At 31.7% G+C, this 26,958-nt stretch overlaps 2 protein-coding genes across 2 annotated transcripts; one reads left to right on the top strand and one right to left on the bottom strand.

Moving 5' to 3' along the window:
- Nucleotides 1-16,506: 16,506 nt before the first annotated feature.
- Nucleotides 16,507-16,878, top strand: LOC130896879 (protein atonal-like). Its single transcript, XM_057805242.1, has one exon. The coding sequence runs from the start codon at nt 16,507-16,509 to the stop codon at nt 16,876-16,878; it is 372 nt and encodes a 123-aa protein (XP_057661225.1).
- Nucleotides 16,879-20,764: 3,886 nt separating this feature from the next.
- Nucleotides 20,765-21,136, bottom strand: LOC130896880 (protein atonal-like). The gene has a single exon (XM_057805244.1). It carries the CDS (start codon nt 21,134-21,136, stop codon nt 20,765-20,767), a length of 372 nt encoding a protein of 123 aa, XP_057661227.1.
- Nucleotides 21,137-26,958: the final 5,822 nt, after the last annotated feature.

A 26,958-nucleotide genomic window follows, 5' to 3' on the forward strand; every position in this document is an offset into this window, starting at 1 on the left:
AAATTCTTATGCCACCTTATATAACATTTCATTCTTCAATTAAGAAACTCAAATGATAGATTTTAGGATGAAAAAACTTGTAAATTGTTAACAAAATTGAAGTTTAGGGAGATAGTACAGTGAACCAAGCAAATCACCTCGCAATTTTAAAGACCTTCATGGATTAGTTTGAAAATTTGACAGAAGCTCAAAAATGATGCGAATAACAAACTTGATTTGGTGCCAATGTATGCTTCTACCCCAGGGGCGAATGCCAGACTTATTTGGGGGTGGAAAAATTTCAAAATAACACAGGGAATCGATAGAAATGAATTTTATGAAGAAAATGTGGATTGAAGTTTTTTATTTTACTCTATAATTTCTGAGTTGTTTGTGAAAATTAAAAAGAAACACGTTTTTCAACATTTTTTCACGAAAAACTCGAAAATTACGCATTTTCTGAAAAAAATTATTCTCTTCAAAATTGAAGCTTATAAAAAAACAAAGGAATTAGTCAGTTTAAATTGAATTTTTTAAATAATATTCAGCAATTTATGAGTCACTGAAAGACAATTTTTTTCTTTTTCGTAAATTAATGCAGAGGTTTGAGCTCAAATTACGGAAAAACGATAAATTTTTCATAAAAAATTGTAATAAAGATTTTTATAGTACTTTTTCAGACCTTTAAAATGAGCTTTTATAAAACAGTCTAGCATTAAAATAAAGTGAGTTATGATGGAAATAAGTTAAGTAACTCGAATTTGTCAGTAAATTTGACACCATTGGCGGCAAATTTAAAATTAATCGTAGCCCATGTAAAATTATTTTTGTTTAAGTACTAACAACACGTTCCAAAAGTTTGAATGATTTGGAACACGTATATTTTGAAAAAAGTTGTTTAATGTGAAATTTAAAAAAAACTTTTATTTTTCCAAAATATCTCAAAAACTATTGGATCAATAAAAACATTAACGCACAAAACTTAAGTAATAAGACAAAAATGTTTTTATAAGTTTAAATTTTCACCGTCAAACGGAAATATCGTTCTAGGCTGGAATCCGTCAGCAGCTGATCTACCTTATCCAGGATAATAGTTTCCGAAAATTTGAAGCATTACATTTAGAAGGAATCCTTGCGATTGGTTTGTAATTAAATAGACGTAGGAATATTATTGGAAGAACGTCAACAAAACAAAAATCTCTCACCACAAAATGACATGATAATGAAAATTTTCCGAATATTTAAGCAAAGCAATGAGCTGTTAAATAATGTAGAAACCGAATTTGAGAATGTTATGTAATCTACATATTATTAAGTTTCAATATGTTATTTCGACGTTGGTGGCAGATTTGATTTGGAGCTGATTTAAGGGGTTCATATTACGTACCTGGATTCGAAAAAAGTATTAAAATCTCATGAGATTGTTAGGAGGTGTGTCGTGAAAATTTTTAATAATAGGTTTGTCGTTTCACGTTTTTTCAATAAAATTATTGATCCCAACCCCAGGGCTCTTTATAAAAGACAATCGTGATACATATTCAATATGTACATATAATTATTTTAAATATATATAATAATATATATAATATAACAAATGGAAATTAAATTAATCAGCTACATTATCGGTGCATAAAAACATTCGTACTCAGGCGTCAGTAATGGGGGTATCTAAATTATTTATATATTTCTTTAATTTCTTATTTCTGAGACCTTTTGATATATTAATGTTTCTAAATGTTCTTGATTTCAGGTCTCTTCTGTTTTAAAATTAGTTTTTTTTAGATAGATAAAGATAAAAAAATGTACCAATCGGATTTCGGCGACTTACTCATCAGTTCTTGTAAAACTTTTTTGCAGCACACCAGCAGAAGCCTCGAGCTTGAAGCAGCTATGATAATAAAGTATTCCGAGGTTAATGTACTTAATTGAATCAGAACGCAGCTTTGACCAAGTAATGGTATGCCTCTATGTCTCCATTATATAAATAGCCATTTTGTCACTACTCACAGAATGATAGGACGCGTACCTTCAATCTGCGACCAGATTTTCTCATGCCCACTTACTCCAGGTTACAATTCGTTAAGGATATGCAGCCTATATGCTGTCTTGATAGATTCAAAGTATTATAATGTCAAAATATACAGTAAGAACTCCAAGGGCGCTGTGATACACACTCGAAACGCTGAACCGTGCATAGTTACACTCTGGTTTTCAATTTCAATTAAAGATTATATCCAGTAGAAGATCAATCACGTCTCCCATTGTTATAATTGGAGACGTGCCAATATTTTATCTTCTGGTGAAGAGAAGAAGATCGGTCTTCTTTGGAAAAATCTTTCAACGGTCTACATGGACCTCATAGAGCATCGTACTTTAAATCTATTGTGACTATTACCAGAGTAGATCACGTCGCTGGTTTATATGAATCTCGCTCTCTGGTACAGTACAATTTATAAAGGCGTCATTATAATTGCTGCAAGTTTCTCGTGAAAAGCACTTTTCTGCGTTGACTCAAAAGTTTCCTACGCTTTCTTTCAAGATCTACAACTGTCAGAAACTATAAAAATCAGTCTCGTGTATGTATTGAGTTCTCAATTCAACTGAACAATGAAAATTATCAAAGAACTTTCGACAATAACATACGAGTTGTCTAAAACTGTTACCTTGGACAACATAGTCGTAGTTACCATTAATTATTTTTAATAGCTTTGAACGTCTTCATCTGTTATTGCTTCTAACTGATCAGTTACAGTGTGTTGGATGTTATAAATTGACAGTTTCTCAAAATATATTGAAATTTCAGTAAAAAGAAAAAGTCACTCGGAATCTAATTATGATTCTTATCTGTTATGTTTTTATTGAAATGTGCGGTTAATGTTAACGCAAATTTTTACGTTTTTTGACACTTTTTGAATAAATAAATTGATCTAGCACAAAAGAATTGTTATATCGTCATCAGTTTTGACAAATTTGTCCCTTTTTCTTAGGAAATATCATAAAACGAAATGAAGAAAGAGGATTGAAGCTATTTGCAATAATTATATACAGTAGAAAAGCATTTAGCATGATAGAGATAGGTCATTTGAGTAATTGGCAAACTCGCTTAACTTTCTTGAAATTCGTCTGTTATTACCTATCCAGAAATCATTTTCTGCTGTTGGGAATTGTATACTTAAGTATATTCGAAATCAATATTCAAATATCACTATGAACACAAAAGTGTTGACGCTAATTTTGACCAAGCATTAATTTTGTAATGAAGAACAGTTTTTTTATTCTCCTGGTCCTTTATCCTTCTGTACTATCCTTTTGTATTAATATCTGTCTAATATATTTCTGCAATAAACAGTAAAATGAAAATACTATTTCGGAAAGTATACAAAATACCATACTTCGGTCATTTTATCACTTTTAATTTCGTCACTCATAATACTCGCCCCAAATATTCCTGTCGCCAAAAGAATCAGCGATTGAAATAATGTAAAGGCGGTAGGTAGGTAAAAACACCCTCGAATGGTAGTTAGTAATGCTTATCTTTCAACTACACAATTATAGGTGAACTATACATTCTTCCGGTCTCGTTAATTTGATCTATCCACAAATATTAGCAAGATTTATGTAATTTGTGCGGTTTTCTTTTGATACCCGGCTTCAAAATAGTTCCGACTCTAAATCATTATATATGTCATACAACTACCTGTCTATGACAATCATAATTAGGCAAGTCTTGTCAAAAATAATTGGAGCATTCTGTATTATTAACATACTAGATATACCGGTCTCGAAATATATCGGCTTTTTTTTTATAAAATTTTCATTATTTACTATACTATAACTAAATAATGGACGATTTTCATGAATTATGTACTAGGTACAATTTCACCAGCCAGTATGTACAGTACCTATTTCAACATAATTCAATTAACACTAGACTATCTTTTAAAGTCTAATGAAACAGATCTTTGAGAAGAAAAGTTGTAAGCCGTTGTCTATATGATCCTTGTAAAACTGCTTGTATGAATATCACCAATGGTTCCAAAAATTTCAACTCAACTTTATAGGACACATGAATTTGAAGGACAAGTAGAGAGAGCAAACTTATTTACGAACTTATTAACAAATACACATAAGTACCTTACACGTATACCTCGTATTTCGATACTTCACTTGCGCCGTGGTACCCTCCTAATCGACGCTGCGGTAAGCCATGACGATAAGGATACTACAACGTAGCGATAAGCTCGTAAACGTCACTTACGTCCTGGTGCCTGTCTAGAGCATCTACTTATGTAGTCATATGAATATATATTCAAGGATTTTTTTTTGGAGGGAAAAATCTTCAGACTACGGCTGCTGGAATTGCGGGGATATGTGGGATTTCTGTCCACTACACTAAAAACCCCCCTGCTTGCTTCTCAAAATACAGTATAACGAAAACACCAGAAGGTTTTACTTCATTTTTTATGTTCAGCAGTATCTTCCACTTCAGGACAATAAGGATAAAGTCAATTTGCACATCCGTGTTCTCTATTTAGCTGAATTTTAATATTAGGAATTAACGTTAATATTTTGGTCTATCTACTTTCGTCTGTCATTCTGTTCCATCATCTTTGGTAACTATACACTTTCTCCTTTACTTTAGTAGCATTATCTTCACCTATTGTCAAGTTTTTTTCTCTCACTAATAGAACTATAGGTATCAAGTCAGCTGTTCGAAACACACTGTATATTCTAATGGATAGTTTTCTAAGAATTTTCTTAGCATATCGCTGAACTTTTAGAATCTGAGTGCATGAGTTCGCTTTGCAGAACTAAGACCATTGAGATTTGGCGTTAAGAGGATTAAGGCAATCGCAGATGCCTCAACTTCTTTGCAGGTATTCAAAATATATCTCTCCATAGAAGTTCCCTGGTATATACAAGCTCCATGATACCTCAACTTTCGTTTAATTGTGCCCTACGATGAATACAGCTTCAGTCTTTTCTTTCGCGATTTTTAGACCCATTTCTTCCATATACTATGATATCCTATGTATTGCAATTCCTGTCAGGGTAACCAGTAACTCTTCTGATGCTCCAGTGAATGCAAGAGATTGAAGATTTAGTCATAATAGAGCTTCGGAGAGGTGTAACCTAACCTAGATGATTATCCTTAATTTTATTTAATTACTAGAAAAAATAAACGTTTTCGTTAATATTTGTTTATTAAAAAATCTTCGAAACAATATTTCAAGCATTTCCACACATTCACCAATGTCACGAGTGTTATGTTTCACTTGTAAAACCCTGCTAATTTTTGAATTCGAAAAATCATAGATTATATTTTTTATACACAGCTATCTCTGGTGGTCCAAGAAATCATCCATCATTTGGCTTCTGTTTAAACTTGCGTGACGTCTAATCATCAAACCTTAATCACAATTTTTGGAATAATTTTAATTACAACGTACCTTTTTTCGGTAGTTTTTATTGCGAAATAACCAGCATCAAATCCAATCACAATAAATAAGAGAAAAAAACAATTTTTTATTGTTGTAATGCATCAATATTTAGAAATTTGGCCTAAAGGCGTGGCGAAACCCGTTATCAATCCGGTAAGTGGGACCACCTACTATGAACGTCAACCTCAAAATTTCCACCCCTTCGTTAAATTTTCTGATCGATGGATTCACGTGTTTTATTGGAATTGGCCAGCGACGTGCGCACGTACTACCCGAAAAAAAAAGGTTGCTACACGTGTCGATACTACCGTCATTCGTATGTTGGATATCAGCAAAAAAGCTCGAAAAAGCTTCGATTTTGAATGTACATAAAATAATCGATTTCATGGATTGATATAATCTTGTTGATTCTACGAATTTATGGGATTATCAGTTTATCATATATCTGTAGAAAAGGTGCAAAATTTCAAATTATTCCGACATTTTTAAGTGAGAGAAAAATCGATTCCAAATATTCCGTTGTACCTAGCAAGGATCATCTCCTGAATTTATGATAGTATTGCATATTTTCGAAATTACCTGTAACCTGATTTCGTCATTCAAATGCAGATGATACTGTGTTGCTGCCTTTCTTCTTGTTTGAGTCTATTGCTTCAAAAGTCGATTAAGGACGAGCTAATTTACTTTAACAACAAAATCTGTAGAACATTTGTTCTTCTGGAACATAACTTGCGCACCTACGCTCGAAAAAAGGCAGGAGCATCCAATTACAACATCAAATACGATACAAACAAAATCCCACCCCAAAATTCACTTTTATTGCCCCATTGAATACACAAGATAAATTTTGATATCTGAAGATGATAACTTTGTTATAGAAACGCGTAGTCAAACAGTGTCACTGTGAAAATTGTGTGTGTAATTCAGTACAAATAATACCATAAAATATGTTCAATTTTGTCCTTTTTTTTATTGTTTTTCAGACTTGGAAATGTGTGTTATTTTAAAGAAGGTCTCGGAATTGGCTCCGGTGATCTGTTTCAAGCATTTTCTTAACTATTTTCCCTGTTTTCTGTCTCTTCATACATTCCATTGAACTTTTTCTGGTGAATTTTCGTATTGATATTTTTTTTTTTTTCTCTATAAGACTACCTCATTTATTCTCCTGGTCACTTATATTTGTTATATTATTGATTATTGACATATATTTCATTATTTCCATTATGTGTTTATTTTTGTATCTATTTCAATCCATTTATCCAACTATAAATCGATTGCTTGTATTTCAGTTCCTGCTTTATCCGATTCACACATTTCTCTATTGAATATATTATTATTATACACATTCTTTCCATTTTGAAATTTATCAATCAATTAGCTCTATGTGTTAATTCTCATCTTAAACTTCTTAAAATAGAAACTAAAACTAGTACTCCACTGGAAATTAGCCCTTCATTTGCATTGACAATTAAACCACGAGGCCCTTTTAGTTCCGTTAATGATCTAAAACTGTTTGTTTTAATGTCTGAATTGTGAATTTATGATAGCAAATCTTCTCAGTTGATTAATGATGCCTACACTTCCAAATTAAGACCTCAATTAAAATTTTTTTTAACAAGAACGACTCATTCTAGTAGTGAGTAGTTTTTTATGAGTTGTGGATAGTCCTCATCCACCGTGTGGTCTTGATTAATGTTTTTACGAAACATTTGGATTGTAGAAAAATTGGAAATTAATTTTTCTATTTTACTCATTCGAAATTTTATTTATTTGATTGTAAAATTTTGTCGTTATCGTCATTTTTTATATATTCTTCATCGCTACGTATGATCGTTTTTGATAATTTATTATGTATAAAGTTCTTTACAAAAATTCAAACCATTTCCCAGCATTGTTGATAAGAAAAACTACAGTACTAGTAAAACTTATCACAAAAGTAAACTCGTGATTAGTTTACTTAAAAAGTGCATATACGGTATGTACCAGTTAAATTGAGTAAATTCGTTATTGTATAAATGAGGATGTGATGGGAAAAGCGTTTGGACACGTTAAAAAATGATACAGAGTTTATCATGTGACAGTGGCCGATACCAAGTTTCTTATATCAAATACAACCCCTTATAAATTATTTAATTTTTATATTTTTCAGAAAATTATAAACAAAATTCATGTATAATGTCCTATACGTATCTTCAACTGGTTCGTAAATACTGATTTTGTTTCATAACCTCAAATTTAATTTTTCACATCTCGCTTTGTTTAATAACGAAAAAAGTTTTACACCAACTTACATTAGTATGTGGGTTTGTTTGTTTTTAACTAAAAGTAAGTCGCTTATTTAATAAAAATTTCGATCGACAGAGGATTGGAATCTCCGATCTCCGTATTGGAAATTAAGCACAACCTTACCACCTATACCGTTTCGGCTCGATAAAAATTTCGACGAGATGTAGGAATATAAGCAGCGAAACTATTATACTAGGGTGGTTTCAATTGAAAAAGTGAAAAATATAGTTTAAGAAAACTTATGTATTTTTATGTTATATCTACGTATTACAACCATTGCATAAGAAAATCTTTCAAGAAAAGATGTTCCACCCTGTACAGTATGGATTTGAAGGAATACAATAGAACTATTAAGTGAAATATATGTTTTATTCATTGATTGATGCAATAAAGGCATCGACATATCATACAGTCTTAAAAATATTTAATTTTTTTATAAAAGCGTGAAATTTTTTGAAAATTTTGTGGATTTTGCCAATAAATTGATAATATTGTGAAGGTATGTGGAAATTACGGGATATCAAGCATTTTTCGTCCAGAAATTCCGAAATTAATCAGTTCTCTAATTTATTTATTACAATTTCTTTTTTACTATTATAATAATAATAAAAGAGAAAGAAATATTGATGTTAATATAGGAGATGTTCAGAATGATTGTCGCAAACATCTTGACAACATGCTGATCTAGTATAAAAATGTCTTTTAACGTAACTCAACATCTCAAGCTAATATCAAGCGTGATTGATCTTTTTGAGTTATCGAAGTTGAGAGGTTTTGTTTATTATAAATTTTTATACAATACTTTTGACATATCACCACAGAAATAAGTCTAATTGTCTCAAATGAGGAGATAGTGCTGGCCATTATATCGATCTGCGTCTTTGTTCAGGTACTGCCGAACATTTTATTTTTAGGTTTACAGGATCAGAATCAAAGTTTGCACATTATTTTGAAGTATTTCTAGATATTTATTTCCATTAAACTTGATGAAAAAGTGACTATGATTTCCAAAAATTCCCGCCCAAACATTAATTTTGTCTTGTTTGATACAGTGAGGATTCTCGATGGCGATTAACATGACCGTGAAGTGTAAATATTTTCTCGTTAGAAAACAAAACATCCTCCAATTAAATCATAGTATTATCTAATATTGCCATAATTTGTTTACAAATGCAGTTCTCCTATCGAAATCGTCTTCCATGAGATGGTATCCAGATATATGGTATGAGGATAAATTTCATTTTCCTTTGATATTAATATTCAATAATGAAATTATGTGTGGCCAGCAGTGGGGCTGCTTTTCGACCATAATTATGGGCTTTTCTTTGAACTCAAGTATAACATCCAATTTCGTACCTTCACTCACTTTATTAGCCGTTTCCTTTTTATCTGTTTTACATGAGGAACCTCGCGAGGCTGCTTTTCTACTTTGTTACTTGTTCCTTGGGATTTAGGCTGCAAATTTGGAATGTGTTCGTGGATAAGCAAGTAACTTTTTAGTTGTAGTTAACGAAATTCGAACACTAATAGCACTGACTCTGATCACTACCGTCAAGCAGGCAGGTAACAAATTGCTAAAGTTATAAGGTTCAAACGAAAATAAAAAAAAACCTTTTTGTAAAGTAAAAGTAAAAAGGCTTTTGCTCACTTTCTTTCGCAGAATCAAGACCTAAATGGGACCTAAGTATTCTCTATCTTTTTTTTTTCAAATGTCAAAAAGAATCTGAAAACACTTGAAATGTCTGAAAGAGCTGAAGATAAGTATAAGACATGCAGGGCCGGATTAAGCTAGGGGCTTGGGGGGCTATAGCCCCGGGCCCCAGGTCCAAGAGGGCCCCATCATTTGGAAATCATTTTGTATTTTTTGATGTGTTGACACCACAAATCTAACGTATTGATATTATTTCGTGAATTTTTCCGGGTTTCCGAGTTCTAGATTATCTCTAGAAGTTTCCGAAAACTTTAAGAAATGAATAATATACAGGGGGTTGCGTTTAAAATAAAATAAAAAAAGTTAATATAGGCCACAGGCCGAATTCTTCTTTTACCCCTACGTATCTAGCTCTCCATTTTTTATTGATGATACAGAAATTCACATCTCGTACTATCAGGAAGATACTATCGATAGTAAAACTTGTAAAAATGTCGGTGTGTTTAATAAAAGTGTTACGATATATCCATAAAATTAAAACATAAAGATACACTATTTACATCGCGGTCTGGCGCTTAAGGCTAACACCAAACAATGAATCATAAGAGGTGGTGCCTCTGTTTACCATAATCCTCTCGGTGGCATTATTACATGGTAGTGATATTTTGATCATAAATCAAATGATAATTATTATGTGATTGGTGTACCTTACATGATAGATGTAATAGATTGTCTTCAACTAGATCGGTGACTATAAAAACTGGTTAAGGGATTTTTTTTTAGTACTGCCAAGTAACATAACACGGGGATGTTTTCTAATCTTTCTTTATCTATCAATAGATGTATTCGGATCTTTCTTTTTGTCATTTTGTTAAAAGATACTTGAATTTTCAAGATTTGAATTTGAATTTTCAAGATTTGAATTTGAATTTTCAAGATTGGAACGAAGAGATGATGTACGGCTAGGACTAGATTAGACAGAGTTTAAATATTCTTATGCACTATTTATAGTAAAAAAATGAGTATAATTTTAGGGTAAGTCAAATGAACTGGCTATTTTTTTTCACTCTATATTCTAAACTCTACTCGTTCCAAAGTTATTTGAAATTAAAGTTCAACCTCACTTAGTAAATTAATAATTTCGACATTTTTCTATTTCATCTTCAAAATCATAATTTGCAAATAGAAAAAAATCGTTTTTCATGAAGTGCAAAATAAAATCGGTTTTTTGTAATCATTGATTTAATTTGAAATAATTTTTTTATTCCTAAATCAAAGTAGGTAATTGAAAAGTATGAATTCCATATTTATTACATAAAAAGCTAATCAAAATTAACTTTAATTGCGTGTCTTGAAAATAACGGATGAATAAAATAAATTAGTCGTCCGCATGGAGGGTGGAAAAAAATTATGACAATGTCTAGCAAAAAAATAATGGTAATAATGGCAGTAATGAAGTTAAAGAGATTACAAAATTATGAAATTATAGAAAAGTAAGTATTAGTTGTGATTATTTCTTGGAATGGTATCATTTTCAATGTGCTCAACTCAAAAAGAAACCAGTAGAGAAAAAAAAATTGAAATTAAATATTTATAATTTAATTAGGTCAATTATTTTTATTTTACTATTTGCTGAGTATTACCTTTCATCAGAAATCGTTCTTAGTTCTTGTTGTCTATGTTAATTCTTATAAACTATATTTATAAATTAAGTTAGGTTATTAGGTTATTCGGACGATTAAGTTATTTTATTCATCCGTTTATCGGAGGACTAGCAATATTCTGAAAATAAACCTACTTATTGATTATAACGCCATCTGTTGAGACTAAGTCCATTGAAATAATATTTCTAGACGAAGCCATGTGGAAGTTGTTCGTTCCGTATTTATTTACCCGACAGTTGCGTTTTGACTGTTCCATGTAATGAAAGTGACAGTTCCGTACTGCAAAACACTTTCGGGACGCTCTGGAGTACACAACTTCAACTTCCTTAAATGTGACTATAGCCACTGCAATGTTGACAGTTGACAGTTTCACTTCGATGATTTTGTATAACCTTAAATTTTTCATTTTCTGAAATAATTTGTTTTATCCGAAGTTTTGTCTAAATTAATGAATTACAATGAATTGTGATGAAAAAGAAAACATCAGCGATGAAAAGTTACTCGAATCCACGCCACCTGATCTCACCGAAGAAAGAAATACGGCCGTTGTCGGATAAATCTAGTGCAAGGTACGAAAAACAGTACGAGCTGTGGTCACCAGAAAAAGGCGAAAAACCCAACGGAAAACGTGGTGCTCGCTTATTTTTCAGAAAAATCCAAAATCTGGGAAAAGTTCTACTTTATGGTCCACATTCTCGATGTTAATAATTCTCTATTATTTATTTTTTTTTCTTTCAACTACTTTGTTCTGTTTCTAAGTGTTCTTACAATTAAATTTTTGTACAAGTATCATTTAAAATTCATAATATTCCAAGCGAGATTCTCTAAATAGAGATTAATTTCAAAAACATACAATTTTCCATCCTAATTATGAGTAGGATGGAACCAATTTTTCTTATTGATAATCCAAACATGTTTGGTCGTCAATTACTGACAGCTAAAGCGATTATTTTGGCCTTTTTTCATTATCATACCGTTAATAAAAGTGCATTGAACACAGTAATGAATTTTGATTTACCTGTTGATTTATTTAGGAAAAATATCGAATTTTGAAGAAATTATGACAGCTTTAAAGAAAATTTGACGTTTGTAACATGTCATTGGGCTTATTACGTTTTTCTTCAAATATTTCGAATATTCCTTTGTTCACGTATTGTGGATCAGTAGTCATTTCTATTTCAATTTTAACTTTCGAGTTTTTGGAGAAATTATTTTGCTATCGATCTCCCACTCCATTCGAGAAGTTCAATAAAACCTCGGAATTGAGTGGAACGCAGATAAAAAATTAATTTTTTCAAAAACACTAATGTTGGAATAAATAAATCAGAAGTGACTACTGTGCCACAATACGTGAACATAAAAATTTACACATTGTTTACACAAATGATATCTAAATAATTTTTTAGCATTCTGTGAGACATCTTGCTCTCTTCTGGTTAAGTTAAATTTTGAACTGCCTACGGAAGCAACGAAGAAACACAAAATGCATTAGGTATATTTTTCTAAACGATTAATTGACAGGAATACAACATTAAATACATTTTTTCGAAACATACTCATTAAATCCGACATATCTGTCTTAACTGATAACATAATCTCAGTTGAAAAAAAAAACGTTGTAAATATATAGTTGCAGGTACCAATTATCAAAAAGGTGTTAATGCGTAACCTTTAGGTACAACGTAACGGGTGTACCTAACTGACAAGAACTTTCTATAAGGGTTGACATCTAAATAGACTTTTACACGCTTATCAAAATACAGGTATCACTTTGATAGAAGTGTGAATCAATTATTAAAGTGTCAGGGCGTTTATGTGTTTAATTATAATTTTGTAAAGGATTATAAAATACAGTTAAATTTGAATTAACATCTTGAATATTTAACTGTTATTTTATAATTAGATTATGATTATCATTATAAACTTTTTCTTATTTATTTAAACAGTTTTTTGGTCATAAAATACTATACCCATTTTGTTTATGTAATTTATTTATACACCAACTATTCACTAACACTCAATCACTAAACTATTCTCTTTCTCTAACACTTATTACTAAACACTTATAATATAATTTATTTAAATTTATCATGTGGTTGAATTTTCAACGTCCCGCTGTATTCACTAAGACATATTATTTATTACTCTCCCCGGCTGTTAGAGGCTTGTTTTATATATTATCTTACTTTCCAGAATCTTCGAATTCCTGAAAATCACTCCTTTGCCGTAAGAAAACAGGAAAGGCTTTTTTAGAAATTATCGCTATGAAAACATAATGTAAGCAGGTCACAAAAACGTAATATAAGCAAATAACCATCACATAATAAGTACCCGGCGCATTCGCCAACATTAGCCTGATTTACCTGATAAATGATATGGAAATAAAAATTCATTTAATTTGCTTGAATAATACAGATGATAACATAGACAGTTACATGGATTTGTTTTTGGAAAGATAAGGGATTAAAATTTTGTTATCACGTTAAAATATGGAAAAATTTGAGGTTATGCACTCACAAAATTGCATTTTCTGTTAGTTCTTTGGGTTTATTAAATTTTATTAGAATTTTATACATGAGAATTGAAAATACTTCCAAAATTCAAAATTATCTAATAAAACTTGGGTTTAATTCAGTTTAATCATGTAAAATGATATCACAAAGTCATTTTGATACTTGTTAAACGATTTAATAAGTAAGCAATCAACACCCCCTTCCAATTATTGTATAAGGGTTATCGCAATCGATGAATTTATTTTTTTAAAGAAACAGCAAAGTTTAAAACGCCCTAATGCTTCACTAATTAATATCCAAACGATGAATGTTCGAAATCTCGGAAATATATTAGATTTAGTACACTTTGATGTTCAATTTTGTCACAATCCCACTACAAAAGCGCTTATATACATACCGTCATTGGTATCTAGGAAAAATATGTTCAATATAACGAAAAATGTGCATTTCAATTGCACTCAAGAAATTCTTGATCAAATTGTAGGTTTCCCTAATCAATTCCATAGTCCATATTTGACACTACCAGTTCAAAGACGTTTCTGGACATCTAGAGAGGTTCCTCAGACTTCGTAGCTGATATGGTTATAAATCTTTTGGATTGCCTTGAGTCTGGGGTGTCTATTTGTAATAATTTATATGACCCTTTAGACTTCCAATGAGTTTGTTATTGATGTGACATCTCATGAGGCCACAGTAAGACTTTGGTCCAAAATATGGTGTCCTCACCTCTTTTTTATCAATAATATTTACCTGGTATACCCCGGTTACCTTGTTGACTGACTACGGCCCTCATACATTCATTCGCACATGATGGAGGAGGAAAAAATAATGATTTTATCTTAGAGATTTCAATTGATGATAATTTGAAATATTTCTGCACTAAACATACTAATTGTAAAACATAAAAAAGAAGATAATGTCGACAGGCTTCTGTGAATAATTATTCAATATTGGTGCTAGAAATAAGTCAGTTGCTTCAAAACGGTAAGAAATGTTTGAGGTTTGGTATTATTAAAGACAGTTTCTGTCTTTTATATACATCAACAAAATCTACATCTATTCTTCATGTATTCATCAAAAAGTTTGGTATAATATTAGCGAAGAGCTACGAAAACCAGTGCCGAAGAAGCAGCAGCTCGGACGTCTTAATATGTTACAGATAAAAACAATAATTTTAGATTGGCAGATGCTGAAAATTGGTACAATGAATTATCGACAATTTTCTTACCAATGGAATAGTAAAGAATGGCAAAATCGAATGTAGATAACGCGATGCAGTTCATAATTATCCAAATTTAAGCTTAGAATTTAGCCCCAATGTATAAGCCATTTTAAACAGTTTAAAGAAACCATTTTTAATATAGGGAAGGGCAGAGCACTGGTAATTTTCAAAGATGAAATTATTATTATCAAATCAAATATTTGTTTTTCCGTATTCAGTATTCATCAAGAGCAATAACTCTATTCATTTCTATCATTTTTTATTCTTCAGGTAGCGTCTTAATTCTGAGGGCTGGCAATAATCTAAGCAATTCGAATTTTGGTAACTGCCGCTCTGAAAACTTGCTTATTATATCAATTTCTTGAATTCTCCTATTGTCTATTCTCTCTCCTCTTTTCTCACGATTTCTTATTCTATGATTAGCTGAAGAACGAAAACCAAAATTTTCTTTCACCTTTATCGATAATTATCTGTGTTTTTTCATTCCTTATAATAATGTATCATTAGTAACTTTCTGCACCCACGATATTCTCCGAAATTAGATATATGCTCTATTTTCAAATACTCGAAGTTACAGGTAACCATTTTCTTAATCTCCCATGTTTCCATCCCATTGTACAGTTAATAATTAGAAGCTCCAGACTCAAATCCCGACTGTCTAACACTCTTTTCTTTTCACAGAATGTTTGAAGATAAGCATAAAGTCCCGAATGTTCAACCACCAGGTTATGAATGTATAAAAGCTCCCAATATTTTAAGTTGTTTTTAATATCAGCAAAACTATTGGAGTCCATATTCTTCACCACTTTATTCGATAACATCTGTAGCTTTCTAATGATTCTGACATCAAAACTCAACATATCGCATATAAATTCTATATTTTCTGAAGATTTGCTAATTATAAATAAAGTGGAAATCATGGATGAGGATTCATTAACCAACCAATGCTTCTTGAGGATAAAAGTCCTCAACAGTCACAGAGTAATGTACAGGTTTCTGGATCAAGTTAATCAACACTTTGACTATGCCTGTTTTGATAGTCTGTGGTTGGAATTCTTGTAATATAACACCAAGTACCTTTTAAATAACCTCTTAGAATTATATCCAAACTAAATTGATGCCAGATGACGAATATACTTTGTTATATAAACAATCACTTTTGTTTGAAGATAATAGTTATTTGCACAGATCTTGCACAATATAAATAATTAGTTCAATGCAGTTCAAAAACTTTATGAAATTAGTTGTGATTTGTCTGAGGTGATAAATTTTCATTGATTACATGATGTATTGTGTGAGATCGTCCTTTCCACCACAACAATCACATCTGCAACGTTGTCATCTTGAAAATTTTCAACAATAAGTTACCAAATAATGAATCTGACCGCGAATAATAAGAATATTCCGACTTGCCTCGTACAACGAACAAAAATTAATTGTATGCGTGCGTGAAAAAATTTCCTCACATACTTAAGTTCTCACCGCTAAATACCGTAAAGCTCATTATAAATTTATCAAAATTTGTTTCACTTCCCTAATGTAACAATATCTACCTATAGATACCCCGAAAAAAATTTTGGCCGATACCTGGGAAATATAATTTTAAATAATGAGGGCTTTTGCTAAGGGTAGGGGCCCTTTTCGGAGACTCGAGCCCTATAAAAGAAACAACAGGTAGTGGTTCATTATTAAAATAATTTTATTCTCGATCGAGACATCACACAAGAAATTCATACCATTTTCAGTAAATATGGATTTTTACATCGACAGTTTTGAGTATCCTTATATGGTTCCTGTTCCTGCTAGTTCTCCTAGTGATTGGAGTTCGGTGTCGAGTTGCGATAATTATCCTGACGAGAATAAATTTCTGTTTAACGCCGATTTAGAAAGACAAAAACGTACAGTTACTCCTTCGATTTTAAAAAAACGTAGATTGGCTGCGAATGCTAGAGAAAGAAGAAGAATGCAAAATTTGAATCAGGCGTTCGATAGATTGAGGACGTTTCTTCCGCAATTGGGACAAGACAGACAGCTCTCTAAATATGAAACGTTGCAGATGGCTCAAACTTATATCACGGCGCTTTATGAACTTTTGAAAAAAGAAAAGGAAAACTTTGATTAGTGTTATTGTGATTTTATAAATTGTTTTGTAAGATTTTATTGATATAAAGCTCTATTTGTAAATATTATTATGTTTAAAGTAAGTTTATCTTGTTGTTTATTGATTGATATATAAATTTGTAGAATAAAAATTATTCCTTGAAAGAAGCATCAATTTTCTTAATTTTGATTCTATATTACAATTTTTTTAAAAACTCAATTCATAAATTTTTATTATCCTAATCAGGGAATGCATTTTGAGTGTCCTTATATGGTTCCTGTTCCCGATTGTTATCCTGGACTTTTGAAAAAAAACTTTGATTAGTGTTATTGTGATTTTATAAATTGTTTTGTAAGATAATATTGATATAAAGTTCTATTTGTAAATATTATTATGTTTAAAGTAAGTTTATCTTGTTGTTTATTGATTGATATATAAATTTGTAGAATAAAAATTATTCCTTGAAAGAAGCATCAATTTTCTTAATTTTGATTCTATATTACAATTTTTTTAAAAACTCAATTCATAAATTTTTATTATCCTAATCAGGGAATGCATTTTGAGTGTCCTTATATGGTTCCTGTTCCCGATTGTTATCCTGGACTTTTGAAAAAAAACTTTGATTAGTGTTATTGTGATTTTATAAATTGTTTTGTAAGATAATATTGATATAAAGTTCTATTTGTAAATATTATTATGTTTAAAGTAAGTTTATCTTGTTGTTTATTAATTGATATATAAATTTGTAGAATAAAAATCATTCCTTGAAACAAGCATCAATTTTCTTAATTTTGATTCTATTATTAAAATTTTTTTAACAAATTTTCATTATCCTAACCAGGCAATTCATTTTTATTCTTACTTAACTACAAAATTATATTATTTTATTCAATTTTCAGTCAATATAATTTTGATTTTCTAATAATTCGCTGAAGTTCATTTTAATTTTGTGTCCACTATATGTATAACATGGAACATACTTTTGATGTTCCAAATTGAAATTCTGGATTCTCCTTCTAGCTGAAATAAGATTTAACATTTCATATTTTGGGGCATTACGGAGACATTCTTAACACACTATTAACTACCCTGCACTTACTGCTTCGAAAAAACAGATTATGTCATTGTCAGTGTCTATACAGTAAAGCATGTGTTCAGAACACAGTTTGCTAAATTTTGAAAAAAAATTTCTTCCAAGGTGTACAGAAACGCTTATTTTATAAGAAAAAATTATGGCTTTCATCCCAATCTACTGCACTGAACCTAGACAACCAGAGTGACTCAAATGGGACAAATATGAAGGTAAGTCCAGGTCTCATGTCATATTTTTTTTGAATCAACTCCAAATGACCAAATTTTGACAAATGGATGATTATACAAACGGGTGCAGCTCATGGGTTTGGATTGAAGTTGGATAAAGAGTTGATTTAATCTTTGCCCCTACCTTCGATATACATGTCATGAATTATTTGATCTCAAGATATATCATGTCCTAAACGAACTAAGCACAATAATATTTTCAAGAAGAAGGATTCTAAGGAACAATTATACTGTACAAGGCAACCTCTTGATAAATGGAAAATTTTTATCGAAGACGTTGTGTTAGCTTATCGGGAATTTCTCTTTATACTATATTTAAACTTTTTAGCTCCTAGGAGACTTTCATAGGTTCTTATACGGCTCGAAAGACCAGATAGTATTGTTGTGGTGCTAGTAAGCATTATATTTCATGGAAATTGTGTTTACAGGTTGAATGCTTCGAACTTTGTTGAATTGCATTGAAGAGTTGATTTAATCATGTCATGAATTATTTGCTTCGATATATATCTTGTCCTAGACACACTAAGAACAATAATATTCTCAAGAGGAAGGATTCTATGGAACAATTATACTGTCCTCTTTATGAATGGAAAGTAATATTTTGGATTTATGAAAATCTTCGACTAGGGCATACGAAATTCACTTCACATCCATTTTTGCACTTGATTACCATCGAGCTAATTTTCCTTGTGTAGCTTTCTTTGAGGAGACCCCCAACAATACCACAAATAATACCGCTAACAACAATGACTAATTGGGAGAATAATCTGAAAATAAGTTTGAGGTCTAATGTCACTTTCTCCTTTTAACAAACTCTCGTGCGTTAAAACATTCTTTTTAGGTTTTCTACAGCTTAAAAGTAACATTTCATTACATATCAGATAGATTTTGGGAAAATATTTCAATCATAGGTAGGAATTTCTGGAACCTATGTTTATATTCATACAGAACACATACCCTTTTACCAACACACAGTAATTTATTTTATGAATATAAAGTAATAAACAATTTAAAAAAACATATAGTAAGACAAAGTTCAAACTTTTGCAAAAAGGTTTTTTCTAGTTATGAAAAAAACTCAGTGAAGTGCTGATTTGAAAAGTTTCTCAAGACATATTTTCTATAATAAAAACGATTATTCACTTTTCAACTAACAGCCAAACATAACCAAAAAGACAACAAATAATTTCCAAATGTTTTAATTGAATTTTCATTCTTCTTTCCCTGCAACTTACATAGTAACACAATTGTTCAATATTCTGGAAGTATCTTAGTAATTTTCGGACTTCGATGAACATTCGAAATTATTCGAGAAAATCGGATAAGTCACGAAATTAATTAGACACAAAGAAATTGTATGTAATGTGTAAGTTTCTACTTTGGTCATTGATCTGAGATTTATCTCAATACGTAATAATAAAAATCGATTCAAAATAATTCTTCAACTCATTTTCTTTGATTTTGTCGGGTGGTAAGTTTCGACCGCTTTTCAAACCATTTCTTCTGCTATGTTTTACCTTTTTCTTCATTTTTTTCTACGTCTGCCTTCATTTTTTTGTTTGGTTCATCCATTTTTTTACTCTACAATTGCATATCTTGTTTAATTATGTTTCCTTGTGAATCTGTCTTGTTTCTCACGATATGACCACGTCAATTTTGTCTTTTTTTTGTGATACTTCTAAAGTGTAGCACTGAATTCATTCCTCATTCATATGTATGGGTAAGTTTCTCCTGACTACAACCAGAAATTGAAAATAATTTTTGAAATATGTCAATTGAAAATCTTTGTCAGATTTTTATGCCATTTCTTTTGTCCTTGTGTCCCTTTTCTTTTCATTCCATATTATCCTTGCAAGCACTTACATGGAATTCATCTTTATTGTATTATATTCATAGAATTAGTTCTAGCACTGTTTATAGTTGATTCTGTTTGTCTTTTATTGTTTTCAATTCCTTATTCCTATTTCTTCTTATTGTTTATCAAAACATTAGAATAAAATCTTGAAATTTCAGAGTTAATGACAATATTTCTTATAATGTTTAGTATAAAAAAATATTAGTTTATGCAACGATTTTTCTGACAAAAAAAGTTTTTTCTGATACTTTGAATAATTATTTTATGTTTAAAGAATTTCTTTCATGTCGATAAAACATAGAAATAGTCATTTTCAATAAAAGAAAAAATAACACACATATTTAATTAACACTTTTTATTTAAAACAAATAAATAAAATAAGTTACAAAAATTTGGCACATTATTTACATGATTAACATATTTTTCATATTCAAAAAATCATTTGGCACATTTAGAGTACTGAAAATTTACTAATCTATGAGCTAAAATAATAAATAACATCAGTCAAAGCTATATACATCTAAAAAGTACATTTTTTATTAGATTAAATGGAAGAAAAAACTATAAATCTAGATAACAGTAGACCTTGTTGAACTTTGGTATATAACTAATTCAATTATGAAAGTATCGAACAAAATGTTCAATAAACAAGTTTAGGATAGCGCAATTGTATTAATAAATAATTTATAATCGATAATTTTAGTAAAATAAAAACTATAAACAAACTTATCTTCATTGGTTACCGTCTCGTTGATCCAGAAGATCGTAAAGCGCTGTAATATAAGTTTGAGCCATCTGCAACGTTTCATATTTCGAAAGCTGCCTATCTTGTCCTAATTGAGGAAGAAACGTCCTCAATCTATCGAACGCTTGATTCAAATTTTGCATTCTTCTCCTTTCTCTAGCATTCGCCGCTAATCTTCTTTTTCTCAAAATAATAGGTGTGACTCGACTCTTACTTCTCAGCGGTTCCGGAGACGTGGATTTATAACTTTCTTCTGAATAATTTTCGTATGATTCTGGTGATACGCATCCCCAATTACCAGAAACGTCTTGAGGTGACAGAAGGTAAGTCGTGTAATAGGATTCACTATAACCTGCCATTCCGCGTAAATATTTTTATCTGATTCGAAGTTTCACCACCGAACGTCGGAAGATATGTACGAAGAAATATTTTACCTGTTGGTCTTTTATATGCGGGCTACCCCCCGGTTTAATGTAAGGACCTTTGTGTTAAGTACCGCCCTACTAGCGCGTGCCGGCCGACCAATAGGCTCGTTACCTGATGAATACAGTCGTACATATACGGGCAATGAAAAAGTGGATATGAAACCTGCATTGAAGTTTCGGTAGTTATTTTATTTAGATAATTTCAAAATGGCGATTGATCTACTACAGTTTCAATCAAATCATGATAATGTAAACAGATAATGGAATCTCTGAATACCAAATAAATTAAAATTGTATGGAAAAAAATTAAGATCTATGAAATAATATTTCGCAATAAAAGTCTCGTCTTGTCCGTGAAAGATCATCAGAGATCTCGCAAAAGTCTTGAAAATTTTTTTATGTAAAAATCAAGCACAAACTCTAGCTGAATCCACAGCTTGAAGCTCTGAGCGTCTGCAGGCGAACTCGGTGCTCATGAGTCACGTCTGCCTGTCGAGTAGATCTTGCAAAAACTACTCTACGCGGGATTATTTTAAACTCTCAAAAGAATATTTGCCGTAGTAGTATCTATTCAACTATGGATCGCCTATAAATCGAACTGCTCTCTTCTGTACTGAGTCGAGCATTTTTACGGTATACTTTGAAGTTGAGCTCCAAATGTAGAAGAAACTGGGCCTTGTAGAGGATTATAATCTGTTACGGGGTATAAAGCTTGATCTTTAGAAGGGCTTCAAGTTTTTTGTTGAGCTGCCTTGGCTAAATCGGACACGTGACAGGACCAAATCCTGAGCTACAATCTACCTCATTCCAGAATGTTTTCAAGATCGGTATTGATTCTGCTGATCTGTTGATACTTACAGATTTGGGTTGTAACTGAGTTTATTAGGGCGGTTGATTAGAACGATGGTCGGGTTTGCAGTTTTGTCGAGTAGATCTTGCAAAAACTACTCTAGGCGGGATTATTTTAAACTCTCAAAAGAACATTTGCCGTGGTAGTATCTATTCAACTCTAGATCGCCTATAAATCGAACTGCTCTCTTCTGTATTGAGTCGAGCATTTTTACGGTATACTTTGAAGTTGAGCTCCAAATGTAGAGGAAACTGGGCCTTGTAGAGGGTTATAATCTGTTACGGGGTATAAAGCTTGATCTTTAGAAGGGCTCCAAGTTTTTTGTTGAGCTGCCTTGGCTAAATCGGACACGTGACAGGACCAAATCCTGAGCTACAATCTACCTCATTCCAGAATATTTTCAAGATCGGTATTGTTTCTGCTGATCTGTTGTTACTTACAGATTTAGGTTGTAGCTGAGTTTATTAGGGCGGTTGATTTGAACGATGGTCGGGTTTGCAGTTTTGTCGAGTAGATCTTGCAAAAACTACTCTAGGCGGGATTATTTTAAACTCTCAAAAGAACATTTGCCGTGGTAGTATCTATTCAACTCTAGATCGCCTATAAATCGAACTGCTCTCTTCTGTATTGAGTCGAGCATTTTTACGGTATACTTTGAAGTTGAGCTCCAAATGTAGAAGAAACTGGGCCTTGTAGAGGATTATAATCTGTTACGGGGTATAAAGCTTGATCTTTAGAAGGGCTTCAAGTTTTTTGTTGAGCTGCCTTGGCTAAATCGGCCACGTGAAAGGATCAAATCCTGAGCTACAATCTACCTCATTCCAGAATGTTTTCAAGATCGGTATTGATTCTGCTGATCTGTTGATACTTACAGATTTGGGTTGTAGCTGAGTTTATTAGGGCGGTTGATTTGAACGATGGTCGGGTTTGCAGTTTTGTCGAGTAGATCTTGCAAAAACTACTCTAGGCGGGATTATTTTAAACTCTCAAAAGAACATTTGCCGTGGTAGTATCTATTCAACTCTAGATCGCCTATAAATCGAACTGCTCTCTTCTGTATTGAGTCGAGCATTTTTACGGTATACTTTGAAGTTGAGCTCCAAATGTAGAAGAAACTGGGCCTTGTAGAGGATTATACTCTGTTACGGGGTATAAAGCTTGATCTTTAGAAGGGCTTCAAGTTTTTTGTTGAGCTGCCTTGGCTAAATCGGACACGTGACAGGACCAAATCCTGAGCTACAATCTACCTCATTCCAGAATGTTTTCAAGATCGGTATTGATTCTGCTGATCTGTTGATACTTACAGATTTGGGTTGTAACTGAGTTTATTAGGGCGGTTGATTAGAACGATGGTCGGGTTTGCAGTTTTGTCGAGTAGATCTTGCAAAAACTACTCTAGGCGGGATTATTTTAAACTCTCAAAAGAACATTTGCCGTGGTAGTATCTATTCAACTCTAGATCGCCTATAAATCGAACTGCTCTCTTCTGTATTGAGTCGAGCATTTTTACGGTATACTTTGAAGTTGAGCTCCAAATGTAGAGGAAACTGGGCCTTGTAGAGGGTTATAATCTGTTACGGGGTATAAAGCTTGATCTTTAGAAGGGCTTCAAGTTTTTTGTTGAGCTGCCTTGGCTAAATCGGACACGTGACAGGACCAAATCCTGAGCTACAATCTACCTCATTCCAGAATGTTTTCAAGATCGGTATTGATTCTGCTGATCTGTTGATACTTACAGATTTGGGTTGTAACTGAGTTTATTAGGGCGGTTGATTTGAACGATGGTCGGGTTTGCAGTTTTGTCGAGTTGATCGTTGATGTACGGCAGGAAGATCCATCCCTGAGGAGCACCAAGGTTGGCCTCAAACCTTTCTGAAGTATGTCTATCCAAGTGTATCGCATAAGACAACTCAATTATTGGTCCTTTGGAAAGAAAATCATTTCACGAACACGTTAACATTTACGAGAGAAAGTGAGGTTATAGAAATTCTAGAATACAACTTGGCCTTTGCAAGAACAATTAACAAAAGCAGCAGGTAATCTCGTGAAATCAAAAATTAAAAAGAAAATTGTTTTTTGTTGAGAAAATATGAAAAAAAGTTTATTATAATGTAGTTTATAGATACAATAAAAGCATAGAACTAATTGAAAGAAGGAGGGTCTAAAAGGAAATGTTTGGTAGATATTAAAGAAGAGCTGAGATGTAAGAAAGACAAAAACTGTGAAATAAAAGTTAAAGAGAAGAAAATAAGAATGCAGAGAGTATAAAAGCGATTAATTTCTCAATTATTGATTCTATAATTGATCTAGAATTGTTACTTTCCTTCTTATTATGCATCCAATTCATTGTACCATAATTATCTAAAAGTTTTCTTTTCTTTTTCTTGTCCTTCTTGCAGTTTGTACTACGAAAATTTCTTTTTCTATAATAATAAATTTGAGAATCCACACTTGATTACCTAAAAATATCGAAAAAAAACTCGCAATGATAAAATTTGGAAAAAAAATTACGTAATGAAGTGGTTTGTATGAAATTAGTTCATTTTATGTGAAAACAATGGATGATAATATGATCAAATATAAGCCAATCAGAAAAGAAAACAACCAATCGAACAAAATAAATATTAAATCAAAATGGAGCTGAATAATATTTACCTAAACTAATAGGTGTTACCTGCCTTACCTTCTCGGGTTGAAATTTAATACCATATGACATGGTGGCAGCAAAAACAATCCTTTGAGGCTATGTAACTTTTCAAAAAAACAAATATGAATTGTTGCGGGCATCAGCCAGACGTAGCACGAGTTTAAAAAGTTTTTGTTATATTTAAATGAATGAAATGGTACCTTGTGGATAATTGTAGGTAAATGCCGGACGATGAAAAAAATCTTAGAACATGGACCGGCATAAAAATTAAAAAAAACTTAAGATGAATGATACACTTTCCAATTCTCTTTGATATACCTAGTTCAATGTTTTTGTTAGCATTTTTTGTCGGTCTTAGATAAATAAAATGTGTATGAATGAATATTTGTGAAACTTTGTGAAAGAGTAGTAAGTTACATCGATGTAAAAATAATTTCGTTTTTCTGTTAACCAGACTTTTTTACCAAAATTTTAAGGGGCGTTTAAGTTTTACGTAAAGCAATTCCAGAAAAGGGGGGCCTGGTAATACGATGCTTTATAAACAAGTGAGGGAGATTTCGAACAGCGCGTCATGTGACTCTAATTTTTATTCTAATAATAAAACTGAGAAAATAAAATTTTCCAAGTTGGCAGCCTTTTCATTAATGTTTTACGGGGAACTCTATGATTTTAAGTCACTTTTATTTTGGTCTCCCAAGTTGGCAACCTTTTTCTTTTATATTTTACGGGGAATCCCTCGACTATTTGTATTTGTTCCTGTTGTCAGTATTAACTGATGTTTTGAGCACTTAATACGCAGCCCATCCTTCAAGCAAGCTCATGATACCTAGTCAGCTAGACGAAGGATCATGCAAGTTTTCACTACTTCTTGATCTGACGCCTCCTTTAGAAGGGCTCAAGCAAATGCCTTACGTTTTTTGCCATCAGTATAATCTGATCTCAAGAACGGAATATGTGCAACCTGTGCGAACTATTCCATTTCCCACAACAGTGTTCACATGTACAGTCGTGAAAGAGAGAAACGATTTGCTGTCAGGGATTGAGATATGCAAAGATATTCCTGGGAACTTATAACCAAAGGAGACATCTTGAATGTATCAATTTATGAATATTAACAGAGATGTTGTTGTATTATTGCAAATGAATAGACACCAGAAAACGATAGGTTGAACAGAGGATTCAAAATGCAAATTTTGCTACAATGAGGACTAAACCTCTATCCATTTTCTCTCGAAATGTGGAAAATTACGGAGCTCCAAAGCCTTCCAACTGGGGTGTATGAAATGATAAATGAAATTTGATAGCTACATCTTAATGTTTTTACTCTGAACTATACATACACATAAGCTTCATAATAATAATCAATCAGTATGGTCAAAACTACAAGTAAATTGAGTTTTACATAATTTTTTTATCATTTCAATTTATGTCAATGTTCTGTTTTGTATTTCTGAAAGAAAATGACCGCTACGACGAACCTTAAGTAAGTATTAAAGGCAGAAAACGTAATTAAAAAATATTTTGCTCAACATTGTATTGAATGTGACTGGTAAAAGCTTTTACTTTCAAATGAAGTTACAATTATGAAAATAGTAGAAAAAAAAACATAAATGCAATTCCACGTGTTCAAGCTTTACATGCCAAAAAATTCTTTCGATGGTAACCATAACAAATATGGCCGGAGGAATGCATTTTAAGTGATATTACAAAAATCGACATTATACCAAATTAGGCACCTCAAGGGGGTATATAGCGTGCCCGAACAAAACTGAACCATTACTAAAAGTCCAACTCAATTGAAATCTACTTATTTCGGTAGCAGACAATAGAAAAAATAGCGTTTGTTATTCGAGACCTGCAGTTTTTTTTGTTATTATGGAATTATCCGACATAACAACATATCAACATAATTATTGTATAAATAAAGTATTCTCAAGACTTTGTAAAAATTTGGTTGTTGGGTATAGAACTGGTTTTTTCTTCAATTTCAAAAATTTGTAGATTACGTCAATTATCTATGTGCTGAAAACTGCACAGATATTGGTACAGCTTGTCCTTGGCAAAGTACAAAAGCTGAAAAAAGGTTCGATGCAAAGTTATTCATACTAAAATTGCTTTTCATGGTGTTTCAAATGTCTTAAAATACATTAATCTCTATGTACGAGAAAATTTACGAAAGTTCAAGCCTATAGATTAATTAATTATTGTTGGTGATAGTGTATAGTCTACTTCATGAACCGAATGCAATTTATTTTCACA

Source organism: Diorhabda carinulata, chromosome 7 (genome assembly GCF_026250575.1).
Source record: "Diorhabda carinulata isolate Delta chromosome 7, icDioCari1.1, whole genome shotgun sequence".
Lineage (NCBI taxonomy): Eukaryota > Metazoa > Arthropoda > Insecta > Coleoptera > Chrysomelidae > Diorhabda > Diorhabda carinulata.

Coding starts and splice junctions, on each gene's coding strand:
- LOC130896880 (XM_057805244.1), bottom strand. CDS start 21,136: ATGGCAGGTTATAGTGAATCCTATTACACGACTTACCTTCTGTCACCT.
- LOC130896879 (XM_057805242.1), top strand. CDS start 16,507: ATGGATTTTTACATCGACAGTTTTGAGTATCCTTATATGGTTCCTGTT.